Source organism: Maniola hyperantus, chromosome Z, assembly GCF_902806685.2.
Source record: "Maniola hyperantus chromosome Z, iAphHyp1.2, whole genome shotgun sequence".
Taxonomy (NCBI): domain Eukaryota; kingdom Metazoa; phylum Arthropoda; class Insecta; order Lepidoptera; family Nymphalidae; genus Maniola; species Maniola hyperantus.
In genome coordinates, this window is record NC_048564.1 from 9836500 (window position 1) to 9850574 (window position 14075).

The 14075-nt window shown below is 35.4% G+C and overlaps 1 protein-coding gene across 2 annotated transcripts; it reads left to right on the forward strand.

The window, feature by feature from the left end:
* Nucleotides 1-2864: 2864 nt before the first annotated feature.
* Nucleotides 2865-14075, forward strand: LOC117995616 (band 7 protein AAEL010189). Of its 2 annotated transcripts, none has more exons than XM_034983607.2 (7): nucleotides 2865-2955; nucleotides 3338-3447; nucleotides 4940-5012; nucleotides 6261-6343; nucleotides 8372-8631; nucleotides 11024-11204; nucleotides 13297-14075. In XM_034983607.2, the coding sequence occupies exons 1-7, from the start codon at nucleotides 2934-2936 to the stop codon at nucleotides 13393-13395; spliced, it is 828 nt and encodes a 275-aa protein (XP_034839498.1). In that variant the 5' UTR covers nucleotides 2865-2933; the 3' UTR covers nucleotides 13396-14075. The 2 variants fall into 2 exon arrangements, with proteins under 2 accessions (XP_034839498.1, XP_069364638.1); XM_069508537.1 differs by lacking the exon at nucleotides 2865-2955 and adding an exon at nucleotides 3126-3251.

Genomic DNA, 14075 nt, shown 5'->3' on the forward strand with positions numbered 1-14075 from the left:
TTTTCCAGTCATTTGGTAGGTGCCAATGATTCTGCCATAGTTTTGGATAACTGGACCTACCTATAAGAAATTTGCACTACATTAAAACACGTTTTAATAATAATACCTTACTAGGTAAATATAGTTTAGCTGCGAAAAACAAACACTTCAACCTCTGTTATAATGCTAGTTGTGTGGATATATAGCTTTGATGTCATTAGGTCCATCGATTTTATAACAACCAGGTTTATCGAGGTCAAGAATGGACCACACCTATAGATAAATAGCCAGTATCCATAACAGCGTGGCTAACACGGAAATCGTCATTATAACACTGTGATAATCGCAATAACACACATTATAAATTTCCTATTTAAGCTTATGGCCTAAGAGCCAGTGCGTGCCAGACCTTCCTTATTTTATAAAAGCTGAAAGTTTCTCTGCGTACTGTCCCCAACACTAGGAGGAACGTTTTTTCGGATGTTTGTTTGAATCATGGTGGCTTTGGGGGATAACAGGTAGTAAAGGTGTAAAAAATCTTACCTACGTCAAAGTATAAAATGGCTGGGGGTTGTAACCATACTAAGTGTCTGGCAATGCATGACGTGATTTCTAAAGGAAATGTAAAAAATTAGACTTTATACCTACTTCGACGTGAGATTTATTACCTGTTATCTCTCAAAACCACCATGATCCATAATTAATTATTTAAAATTAATTATCTTATATCCGATTTTAGATAATTAGTTTTCAGCGAACTTTCAGCTTTTATAAAATAAGGAAGGCCTGGCACGTGCTGACTCTTAGACCATAACGCTCAAATTGAATTCGAGTCGAGACAGTCGAGTGGAGCACGCGGCGCTTGCCGCGAGATACATTGTAAGTCCCGCAAATTGCTAATGCGCGTGGCCGCTATTTTAGTGACGTCAGCACTAGACTGAAGTTTCGAGCTGATGGTATATTTTTACATAAATATACGTCAAATGACGTCATTTCGATATTAATGAGACATGGTTCCAGCGCAATAGCAATTTGCAGGACTTATTCAAACTAACATTACAAGTCAGTTTTTGATTTGAGTTACAAAAACTCGATAAGTACATAGGTACATTACACCAAAATGTTACTAGTCAATATCCAGCTTAGGGAGAATTCACAAAAGGTTATTAAGTAGGTACCTACTCAGTTTCAGCATTCTATTACAATAGGACTCTGGTGCAGAATATGCTTAAATACCTAGTATTTTCGAACGTAAAACTTGGTCTATTGTTCCTTCCAAGAAGATAAGGGTGTTATCACTTGCCCAAACTCCGCGTTGGCATGGGGCGGATCACAATCGAAACAGGTCAAAGAATAAGTAATAGTTATAGATGCATCTGACGATTCAAAATACTTATAAAAGTTTAATTGAGTTAAACATATTTTTATTTATTTACTTATTTAATAAACAGAAATTTCTGGCGCAATATTATTTACATAACCAAAAATATACCTAACATTTTCGTGAATGTATTATAAAACTTTTTCTTATTAATATAAGAACTACCCATGAACTACCTATTTAAATTCTCATCTGCATTTACAGCAAATATGTTTTATTTAAATACCTAACTATTTCGCATGTTATTAAAAAAATTATGTCATTAATAGATTGTGCCTAGTAGTAATTATTAATTTACGATAAACTCTACTCTCAGAACTAAATCGGATAATTTTTTAATATAGATTATGTACATTTTCAATTGTAAGTTTTGAGACCTTTTCCAGAATCCCATAATAAAAAACTTCTCACCGTACCTAAACCAAAATTATAATTCTCATATTATAATGATTTTAAAAATGCAAATATCTTTGTTTTCAAAACTTTTCTATATTTTCTGAATAATTTATTTTCTTAATAAAACGTCTGAGACAGCCAGACGCTGTGGTAACTCCACAAGTTTTCCAGTGTTTATCATCCAGTTCCAGTAGGTATGAAATACTAAAAATAAAACTCAATAACTTACACCATCTTTTTTTACTTTGTTGATGTTTATTGTGAATATATAAGTCTTAGTATTATATTTGTGATAAGTACAAATAGGAAGGGTAAATGATCTGCTAAGTAAGCACGTATGAAGTTTGTTTATTCTTTTTAATTAAATAAAGCTGTCTATTCGCGCGGAATTCCCAATGGAATTACGCGAGCTATGTACCTACAACTTACATTAATAATGTAAGGCCGTGGTTTCGACAAAAGCGGTGGACGGGGAGGGAGCGACAGCGAGAGCGGGGCAGTGATGTAGTGCCATCCTGCGGTAGAGCTAGAGAATTATTACTTCCTACATCCATAAGTGCTAGTTCACTGTGACAGGGCAGCACCATATAGCGTGAAATAATGGTTGTCTTCTCGCAGCAGCACAATTTTCCCACTGTTTATAAAGAAATATAGAATTAAATTGGAAAAATAAAAAATGATTTTGTTTCTAAATAATTATAAAAAAAATCACCGATTCAAAAGCGTGAGAAACAATAGTACTTAGTTCACTAAAAATTAGTTTGGTAAGTAAGTACTAGTTGGATCGCACGCGCTGCCAGCAAATTGAAATAAGTCATAATATTATACTAGTTCACTCTGGTATTTTGCAAGGGTTTTGTATTGTAATCGCCCCGCTTTTGCCACCGCTACAGCTCTGCCCACCGCTGTCGTCGAGACCATGGCTTATAATACCAGTTCTAGGTAATTTTTATACTATGTTATGGTGCATGGAAATAGAAAAAAAATTAATCAACTATCATGTAAATGAGTAAAATTTATTCATTGGCTTTGACATGGTTTTACAAAAATATGCTTCGCTAGAGACTCTTCTTTTATTCTATGATGCTTCCAGCTTCCTGGCAGTAAACTCCCTTATTTCGTAACGAACGGACGTGTATAAATCGCAACCCTGGCACGGTATTCCGATTCCACCACAATGGTAGTTGCGGAACCCTCCAGTGAGTATGATTATTAAAATAAATTTAAATGATTTTTTTCAATAATAATATTGCAGACAAAAAATAGTATGTTTGAACGAAGTTATATGGTTCGAATGGTCATATTTCATTTCCCATATAAATTTTTAATAGCCTCATAGCCTACTATGGGACTCGGGTCAGTCGTCAACAAATTACCTGTGGTGTGTTACATATTTCGTAATTATTTTACGATCGAAGTCTTTTTTTAGTCCATATGACCACTTTGCTCGAAATGTCCAGCCGACAGCAGTTATATCCGACTATAGCCATTGGAAGTAAATATCAAAAATAATATTAAAAGCGAGGAATAAACCATTGGACCTTATTGTTTTAATTATTATTTGCTTTTGTTTCTCTCAAGCAAATGATGATGCGGACTCGGAGTCCAAAACATGCGGAAAGATCCTGGTAGTATTATCCTGGATACTTGTCATCGCGACTATGCCGTTCTCACTCTTCGTATGCTTTAAGGTATGCTTCGTATAAAACAAGTAAACTTATAAGTACATTTGCTCTGCGAAATGAAATATATGGAACAAATTTACGCTTTGGTAAGCAGCAACTTATTTTTAAAGCCTTTTGTTGTAGACCTTTTTCGTGTCGAATGAAAAGTATGGCATTAACTTTCGAGTAGCATAGAATTCCTTAATCTCTCTTTCAATAACCTCATAATGGTCCCATTTTGGACGCTTTGCGATGATGAATAAAATTAATATCGTCTCATGCTATAAATTTTTAATTTTATTACTGCGAAAAGCTTAAATCGTACGGTATACGATTTTATTTTCCTAAAGCGAAATGCTCCAGGGAATTGCGCCAAATTTTTAATTCCAATTGAATATAAAGTAACAAAAACTAAGTAGGTATCTACGGATTATTATTTATTGTAATTTGTAATATTTATGACCCCATTATACAATTTGTTTATTATACCTACTCAATAAGCTGTAAGTAAACTCAACGAATTTTTAGATCACTAGTTTATTACATTATACTTAGGTTTTAAATCAAATAAAATCATTTATTTGGTTATTGTAAAGAAATAAAAATGTGTGTAGGTAGGTACCTTATGCTAAAAATGTATTTTAGATTACTATACCTATAGTAACCAACAAGCAGTGGTAGAGTTTAATTGTGCTTACACTAAGGGCTTACATAAAATAAATGATTTTAACTTTTCTATTTTGCAAGGCTATTTTCAGCCATCAGCTGAATTTAAATTGTGCTTTAATATTGTTTATGATATTATGTATGTTATTATAATCCGTGAGCTTTTAAAGAGAAATTTAAACATTTCCCACGCGATTTTTAAAACCTAATCCACGCAGACCAAGTCGCGGGCATCATCTAGTATACACATATATACATCTAGGCATACCAATATGTACTTAAAACAAGAATTCATAAGTAGGTCGCAGTCACATTACCCTCCGGCAAAACTTTTAACAGAGATGTAGAGTCAAATAACTCTGGTTTATGGATTGCGAGTGTTATATTTTATACAAAATTTGGAACTTTTACGCGAGACGATTTTTTTTGTTTAATGGAAAGTTGTTCTTGCTCATAACTGTTCCGTAATAAAAGTAACGTACAAAATAGTTTTTTGCGGTTGGCTTCTTCTGTAACTATAGAATAGAGATGAGCTACACAATCTTGATAAAATAAAAGCTTATAGGTACGTATCCCTCGATAATTGTAATAACTTTTCTTCGAATTTTATGTAGTTATCTTCTTTATAGGGAATGCTATAGTTAATATGACAAAATAGAACATATACAGTAAGTAAAATTCATCGTACTTGCGGCAGACGTGCGGCAAACCATGCCATCGCATCCCTTAATAAACTTGACACAACGTCGTCTCTCCTATCTATTGTTGCGATAAGTTTTACTTGAAACATCGATTTTATTTAATAACATCTACTCCTAGCTAATTGGTTTTATTTATCTCTTCCTATTACTAGGTCGTGCAAGAATATGAGAGAGCTGTAATATTTCGTTTGGGAAGACTGCTATCCGGTGGAGCTAAGGGACCTGGTAAATATTTATGATAGCTTTTACCACAGGCTTTTACTCACGACTTCGTTGAATCTATTTAGGCTTTATTTACCACTAGCGACCCGCCCCGGCTTCGCATGGGTGCAACGTAGATACTAATGTGGTGTCATTGAGGTGTCATTGCCTCGGAAACTCTCAAATGAGAGGATTTTTTTCCGACCTAATTCACATTTTTTCAATTTCTCTAGGGATCTCTAATTTTTTGAGAATTAAACTATAACTATAAACCTTCCTCTTGAATCATTCTATCTATTGATGAAAACCGCATTAAAATCCGTTGCGTAGTTTAAAAGATCTACGCGTTCATACATACATACATACGTACAGACGCGGGAAGCGACTTTATTTTATACTATGTAGAGAATAGAGATGCATGAATCCCTTTTTTCGGGACAAAATTGTCTTATATCTTTTTCTAAGTAGTGTTTAAGCTTTGAGTCCCATATTGTTAAAATCAATTGCAAGCTGTTAAGTAAGGGTTGTTAAGAATTCTTTTGGGTCTATTAATTTACTAACTAACCCACCCTGGCTTCGCTTCAGTATAATTTAGGAAATTGGCGAGGCAATTTCCAAAAAATCCCGAAACACATTTATTCCCCTTTTTACACCAAAGGCCCAAATATCAATTTTCATGGAAATAAATTGAAAAATTACGGACTTTCATACAAACTTTCATCACCTATTTAATCCTTGGATGTAGAACTTCCAAAAATCTTTTCTTGCCTTCCTAAAGAGAACCTACACTGTCAAAATTTTAAGTTCTTATCTTAGTAGTAAGATTAGTAGATCAGTCAGTCAGTCAGAAGACAATTTATATACTTATTTATATGTAATATGTATGGACTACGGATCTAAGATTAGTGTGGAATTAATATTTTCTTTTATGGCTTAACAGTGACATGATTTTTTTACATCACAAATTATATTTAAGTGCTCATTTTAGTAAAGATATTAGTATCTACCTACCTAGAACGAATCACTCAAAATTAGATCAAATCACTTATTTACATTTGCGGCAACAAGACGCGAACGCTCAATTTGTCTAGTACCTAAAGAATATGGCCGATATGCAATGAATTAGGAAATTAGGTGCGTATAGTATGATGTTGCTGTTAAAAAAATTAGAATAATACTTTTCGAGATATAAGGGTTGTCCAATTTAGGTAGTGGTCCAATATACCCCTAATATTATGTATCAACCTTTGTAAAAAGTCAATTGGTTTTCAGGCATTTTCTTCATTCTACCGTGCATTGACTCATACGCACGGGTAGATCTTCGAACTCGCACCTATGACGTCCCACCTCAAGAGGTAAGTAGCTGAAAAATACTATTTTGTAAATTACATAGAGTATGCTATTTTTCTAAAATCGAATATAGGTAATATTTAATAATTTATCTAGGACTAGCTCATCTGTAATTTATACTTTCCTTACGTCACAAACGTTTACAAGGTTCGATCGAAATAACGTACGACAACAGATTCACACATTGACTTATTGTTTGACCTCCCTGGCCCAGTGGTGAGTGCTGTGGTCTTATCAGTGGGAGGTCCCGGATCAGATTTCCAGCAGAGGAAATTGGGATTTTATGATTTAGTCTGGTGGGAGGCTTCGGCTGCGGCTAATTACCACACTACCAGCAAAACCATACCGCCAAGTGATTTAACGTTCTGGTACGATTGCCTGGTAGAGATCGCTAATTAGCGATAAGGCCGCCTTTTGTATCTTCCTTCTGTCTGTGTTTTTTATTCTTTAATGTAATCCTTCTTGTGGTTGTGCAAATAAAGTGTATTTATTATTTATTACGATGCCGTGTAGAAACCAAAAGTGTCATGCTCCTACCAGGTTAGCCCGCTTCCGACTTAGACTGCATCATCACTTACCACCAGATGAGATTGCATTGAAGGGCTAACTTGTATCTGCATAAATTAAAAAAAACTTATAGATGACGAACCTAGCCTAAGTGGTTCACTCGGCCCTACGTCACGTCAGTCAAACGCGTCGCTGACTAAGCTGAATTGGCAGAGCAAGCCTTTGGACGTGTCTACAGGTATTATACGTGTTCCCATAATGACTATTACGACATGTTGTGAAATAAATATTGCATCGTATGTAGGTTTTCTCTGTAAAAAATAAACACACATCAACGGATAGCTATTAGTTTCAGCAGACACATGATTAAGAAAAACGCAGGAACAAACTCTCTAAAGGTCTTGTGTATTGCTGGCGTTCCAAGCTAGTGAATTTTATGTCGATTATTCCCTGCAGCTGCACGGACAGAGTCTCGTCTGATTATTTTCTTTTATAGCGGGACTTGAGGGGTAAAAATTTTCAAGTGATGAAAAATTGCAAGCAAAGTCATTTTGAAGGCAAAGATTCTGCATATTTTTATAAAGGCATATATATATATATATATATATATATATATATATATATATGCCTTTATACTTCCTTTCCACTATAATTATATATATATATATATATATATATATATATATATATATATATATATATATATATATATAATTATAGTGGAAAGGAAACTACTTATTGAAAAAAAACCGGCCAAGTGCGAATCAGGCTTGCACAACCAGGGTTCCGTGCAACAGTCGTATTTTTTCGATATTTTGCACGATAATTCAAAAACTATGATGCATAAAAATAAATAAAAATCTGTTTTAGACTGTGTGAAGACTTTTCATATGATACCCCACTTGATATAGTTATCTTACTTCGAAAATTGAAAATACTATTATTAGTTTATGACCACAATTAAATTTTTTTATGTAAAGTAACCACAAATTCACGGTTTTCAGATTTTTCCCTAATGCCAGGTATAAGACCTACCTACCTGCCAAATTTCATGATTCTAGGTCAACGGGAAGTACCCTGTAGGTTTCTTGACAGACAGACGGACAGATAGACAGACAAACAACAAAGTGATCCTATAAGGGTTCCGTTTTTCCTTTTGAGGTACGGAACCCTAAAAAAATTGTCTCTATACAGTCTTATACTTAGTTTCATTTCGTTTTCTTTACTAATTCATTCTGAGGCCTGGTTAGAACAGCGCACAGAGTGCTTCGCTAACTCAGTGTCCAACACTGAATAATAGACACCGAGCTGATTTGGCATATTCTTTGGTTCTAAATTGCTGAAAATAAAATATTTTTTCGTAGAAAACCTTCAATGGATTAAAAATAAAATGTCAAAGAGCTCGGTGGCTATCATTCAGTGTTAGACACTGAATTAGCGAATCCAGTAGGCAGATCATTATTAAGTGCGCGTTATCACGCGTTGTATTGAACGGATTTTCTTTTACATTTCTTTTTTGTTCTTAGGTGCTCACCAAGGACTCTGTGACGGTATCCGTCGATGCAGTTGTGTACTACCGAGTTCATAATGCTACGATTTCAATCGCCAACGTAGAAAACGCCCACCATTCAACCCGACTATTGGCCCAAACTACTCTGCGCAATACAATGGGAACACGGCCGCTCCACGAGATCCTAAGCGAGCGCGAGACTATCTCAGGGAATATGCAAATTTCTCTCGACGAAGCGACCGAGGCTTGGGGCATTAAAGTGGAGAGGGTGGAAATGTAAGTGACATTATAATTTTCACACAATTACTTGGCAAAATTTACTTTGTAGACTCGTTGCCAAAATTGCAGAAAACTTTGGATAAGTAGAGCATCGTTTAATAAAGAACAGACACAGGTTGACGGCTTTACGTGCTCTCTGAGGCACGCGAGTTCAACACTAACTTCCCAAGTCCGGGTCCCAAATGAGAAGTTCTTGACAAAATACCCAATGACTTGACCTGACCCGGGAAGAATAATATAATAAGAGTACCTTTATTTGGATAAATTATTTAATTTATCCAAATAATCTAAATATATAAAAGGAAAAGGTGACTAACTGACTGGCTGACTGACTGATCTATCAACGCACAGCTCAAACCACTGGACGGATCGGGCTGAAATTTGGCATGCAGATTGCAGATAGCTATTATATGACGACCTCCCTGGCGCAGTAGTAAGCGCTGTGGTCTTATTAGTGGGAGGTCCCGGGTTCGATTCCTGGCAGAGATTTAGAATTTTATAATTTCTAAACTTCTGGTCTGGTCTGATGGGAGGTTTTGGCCGTGGCTAGTTACCACCCTTCCGGCAAAGCCATGCTGCCAAGCGATTTAGCGTTCCGAAACGATGCCGTGTAGAAACCAAAGGGGCATGGGGGTTTATTAAAAACTTCCATACTCCTTCCAGGTTAGCCTGCTTCCATCTTAGACTGCATCGTCACTTACCACCAGGTGAGATTGCAGTCAAGGGCTAACTTGTATTTGAATTTAAAAAAAAAATATGACGTAAGCATCCGCTAAGAAAGGATTTTTGAAAATTGAACCCCTAAGGTGATAAAGTAGTTAGGGGTTTGAAATTTGTTACCCACGCGAATGAAGTCGCAAGCATAAGCTAGTTATATTATAAGTATGATATGAGTGGAAGAAGAAGACATATTTTGCCAACCCCACGACGTAGCGTGGGATAAGGTAAGGAAGAAGAAGATTATAAGTAGGTAGGATTATAAATCTAGAAGTTTAAAATGTTTGGATGCTTATTCCTTCTTCACGTCACAATGACTAATCCTATTTGGTTGAAATTTGGAATGGAAATAGCTTATAACCTGACTTAACACAAATAAGCGACTTTTTATCCCGATAAAGGTTGCCGCGGCATTTAAAAAAAAATGCACACGTGGACGAAGTCTTGGGCATCATCTAGTTTCAAATATTACGTACGTAAACCAACTTAAACCTACTGAAAAAAATACGTTTGTAAAAAAAAATACGTCTGAAAAGAATTATGTTTGTATGTGTGAGGAAAGTGTAAAAATATATGTAAAATTCCGGGATAATGCCTATGCCCGACTCCAGGATGCAAGTTATCTCAGTGCCAATAACAGGCTACGCTTGCGACTTCGTCCACGTCGATTTAAGTAATGTAACAATCCTGAAGAAATCGTGAAATGTCAAAATACTTAATATACCAGAAATTCTAAAATAGATAGGCACGTTTATAATTTCCCTTCGATTGCCTACAAGGTTTTAAAATATTCTATACCTACAACCTACAATATAAACCACTAACATCGAGTTCGAGCAACAATGCTGCTCAAATAGTGTCGCTTAGTGAACTAAATATGACTGTTATTTCCTCGATAACGGTATTTATCAACTATTACCTAGTTTTACGAATGTATGATAGTCCTACGTCATTATCTAATCAATAATCCTGACACGATATTTGTGGTATACACTGATCTCTACAAATACCAAATACAAGTATACGCTGGACTTATGAAATATGATTGCCTTGCTGACCTGTTTTTGTATCAACTTAATTTTTGCCATTTTGGCGCTGATAGTAGCCGTGAGCGTTTTAATAATAGGTATTATGAACTAAAAGCCAGCACGTGCCAGACCTTCGTTATTTTATAAAAGCTAAAAGTTTCTCTGCGTTTTGTCTCCAACACAGGGAGGAACGATCAGCGACTATGGAGTTTAGATCATGGATGTTGCTTTGGGAGATAATCTGAATATATAAAAGGAAAAGGTGACTGACTGACTGACTGATCTATCAACGCACAGCTCAAACTACTGGGCGGATCGGGCTGAAATTTGGCATGCAGATAGCTATTATGACGTAGGCATCCGCTAAGAAACAAAAATTTTGAAATTTCAACCCCTAAGGGGGTGAAATAGGGGTTTGAAATTTGTGTAGTCCACGCGGATGAAGTCGCGGGCATAAGCTAGTAGGTAATAGAGCTGTGAATTTTTTTGTCTAAGTATAGAGAACTTTCAGCTTTTATAAATATCGTTGATATATCTGTTTAATTATACAGATAAATTACTTTATTAATTTTAAGAAAAAAAAATTAGTTCCAATTGTTTTGAGAAATTTTTGATAAAATTACAATATATTTATGCCAAAATAGCAAAGACGTACGTCTGCCCGTGCAATTGCAACGCGCGATGGCAGCAGAGGCTGAGGCAGCTAGGGAGGCGCGCGCGAAGGTGATTGCTGCTGAGGGAGAGCAGAAAGCTTCCAGGGCACTTCGAGAGGCATCTGAAGTAATTGGTGATAGCCCTGCGGCTCTGCAACTGCGTTATCTGCAGGTGATTACTTTTTGACACCAAAACGAAGAGGCACAGCATATTTTTATACGACAGTGCAACGCAAAGGGGTGAAGTATACCTACATAATAATTTTAATTGTTCCTTTACGGCGCTGTAGAGATTAAATATATACTTATTTGTTTCAATCTTTCTAGTGTTAATCATAACTCTATGGTTACTAAAGACTTTAAGAAAAACAATATTATGGCGATCTGACGGCGATTGGAAAAAAATATCGCTTAAAAATTAAGTATCACCACTAAGTATCATCTTACAAATCCAACAACTGACCATCAAAAAGTGTAATGTAAATAAATTACAGTATTTGACTTTGACTTTGAATAAAAAATGAGTCGATGGAGTACGGCAAGTGGTGTGTCATTGAATACTTAGGTCTTTAAAAACCACAGTTATGATATAATATGATACACCCTGAACAATTTTTCTATATTTTTAATATTTTATAGAGGCTTGAAATTTTAAACAAGGATTGAAACTGGAGAAAATGAAATATTAACTTGCTTCAAAAGGAAAAACGGAACCCTTATAAGATCACTTGGTTGTCTGTCTGTCTGTTAAGAAACCTATAAGGTACTTCCCGTTGACCTAGAATCATGGCAGGTAGGTGGGTCTTATAGTACACATAAGGGAAAAAATCTGAAAACCGCGAATTTGTGGTTACATCATTTAAAAAAATGTGTACAAGAACAAATAATTAGTACTTATTTTCAACTTTCAACGTTAGATAACTACCTATATCAAGTGAGGTATCATATTAGGATATTTGGTATAGAAAAGGACCTGTACATTCTAAAACAGATTTTTATTAATTATTTTTATGCATAATACGATTGCTGTATGGAACTCTCGGTGCGCGAGTCTGACTCGCACTTAGCCGAGTTTTTATCCCGGAAAATCAAAGAGTTCTCACGGGATTTTTGACACCTAAATCCATGCGTACGAAGTCGCGGGCATCATTTAGTATTATCATAAAAAGAATGCTGTAGGTACATAATACTATGTTATCGATAACTCCCTGAAAACAAAGACCCTTGTTGTAAAGTGACTTTGGAGTTTAAAATGGAACGCGCTTGCCAAGAAGCCTCTTCAAATTTGCCTTGAAGTTTATGAATTAGGTACACTGCTAAGCAGTTGCGTTAATACGCGAGCCACAGCCTAGAGGCTGAATTATGTAAGGCTGAAAGTTAACTCTCCAACTCCAAAAAAATCAGAGAGTGAAAAAATTAAAAGAACCTACTTAGAACCGTTTCTTTTAAGATAAAGAAAAATTTTGAGCTCCTTATGCTTGCAGTTATTTTATCAATTATTAGGCTGTCTGTCCACCGGAGCGGAGCGGAGAGGTGTTGAGCAAACCAATCAGACTGTCGGTAAATAACGTAATGATTTTATTCCGTCATCTGGTCAACTATAGGTAGTTACACATCTCCACTCCGCTCCGCACCAGTAGACAGGGAGCCTGAAGATGATCAATCATTATTAAGTAACGGAAAAGAAAGTAAAGCCTCGAGTCCCATACCCCCGTCTGGCCGTCCGTCCCGGCCAAACGGAGAAGACCCACTGATAAAAGAAAGTAATAGGAAATCAGCATTTAGATAGGATACTTAATGCTGATTTCCTTATGTCATCCTATAAAAACCTATAAAAACTGATGATGACTGAAACTTATTAGAATCCTCCTACATCAATGTAAATCGTTAAGTTTTTTTGTTAATTTATAAGAGCAGATAACCTATATTATCTTAAGCCAGGATAGCTATCATCCCCAAGGACACACAAAGGCTATTTTTATCATCCCAGAAAATCTAAAGAGTTCCCACGGGATTTTTTAAAAGGTCTAAATTTGTGTGGGCAAATTTCTAGCGGGCATTATGTCTATTTGATCCAGAGATAGATTGCATCTCAGGGACGGACATAGGCTAATTACTTTATATCCCGGGAAATCAAAGAATTCCCACGGAGTTTTTAAAACCTAAACCCATGCGGACGAAAACGCGGGCATCATTCTAGTAATTTAATAAATAAAAACATAATAGATACCTACTATACAACATAATTTTATTATTATTTACAGACTCTCAACACAATATCTGCCGAGAAGAACTCTACGATTGTGTTTCCACTACCTATCGATTTGCTGACATATTTCTTGAAAGCCAAAGAAGAAAATTAATCTCAATGTGGTAGGTACTTAGGCTGTATCATCGCTTACTTCTCAAGCGTCTAATAAATTAAAAAAGTATCGAATATCGAAATAGTATATATTATCAATGATTTAAGTAAATAACTTGTTGTGAAGTTGATAAAAGATTATTAGGATATTATATAATTAATTATTATTACATATTTGTTAATATTAATTTATATTAAATATTATGTTATAATACCTACTCATCGGTCATTTAAAGATCGATGATGATAGTATTCATATCATAAAATATCAAACATATTATTGTAAAGTTATAACTATATAGTATAAGATATAAAAATAATGTTTTAACTTATTTATTTATTATGATACAAGCTTTTATTTACTTTCCGTGCTAGTAGATACTTACTCACATGTGGTAAAATCTTGCAATTGAATTACACACGTAAGTTGTACTTAGGTAACTTTAATGAAAATACAATAATATGGTACCATGGAGATGGTCTTATGATGGAGCCGCGAAGTGGTCATCTAGGCACGCCTCAAGTAAAGGACAGAGGACCACTCAACCAGAAATGAGCCTCATCACAGAAGATTATTTCTTACCAAAAGCAGGCTTAGTTGGCAAATGGCAAATATTCTAAAGCCCAATCAGCAAATACCTACACGGCGCTGTCATTTGTGGTCGTTGGTTTTTAGCTCTT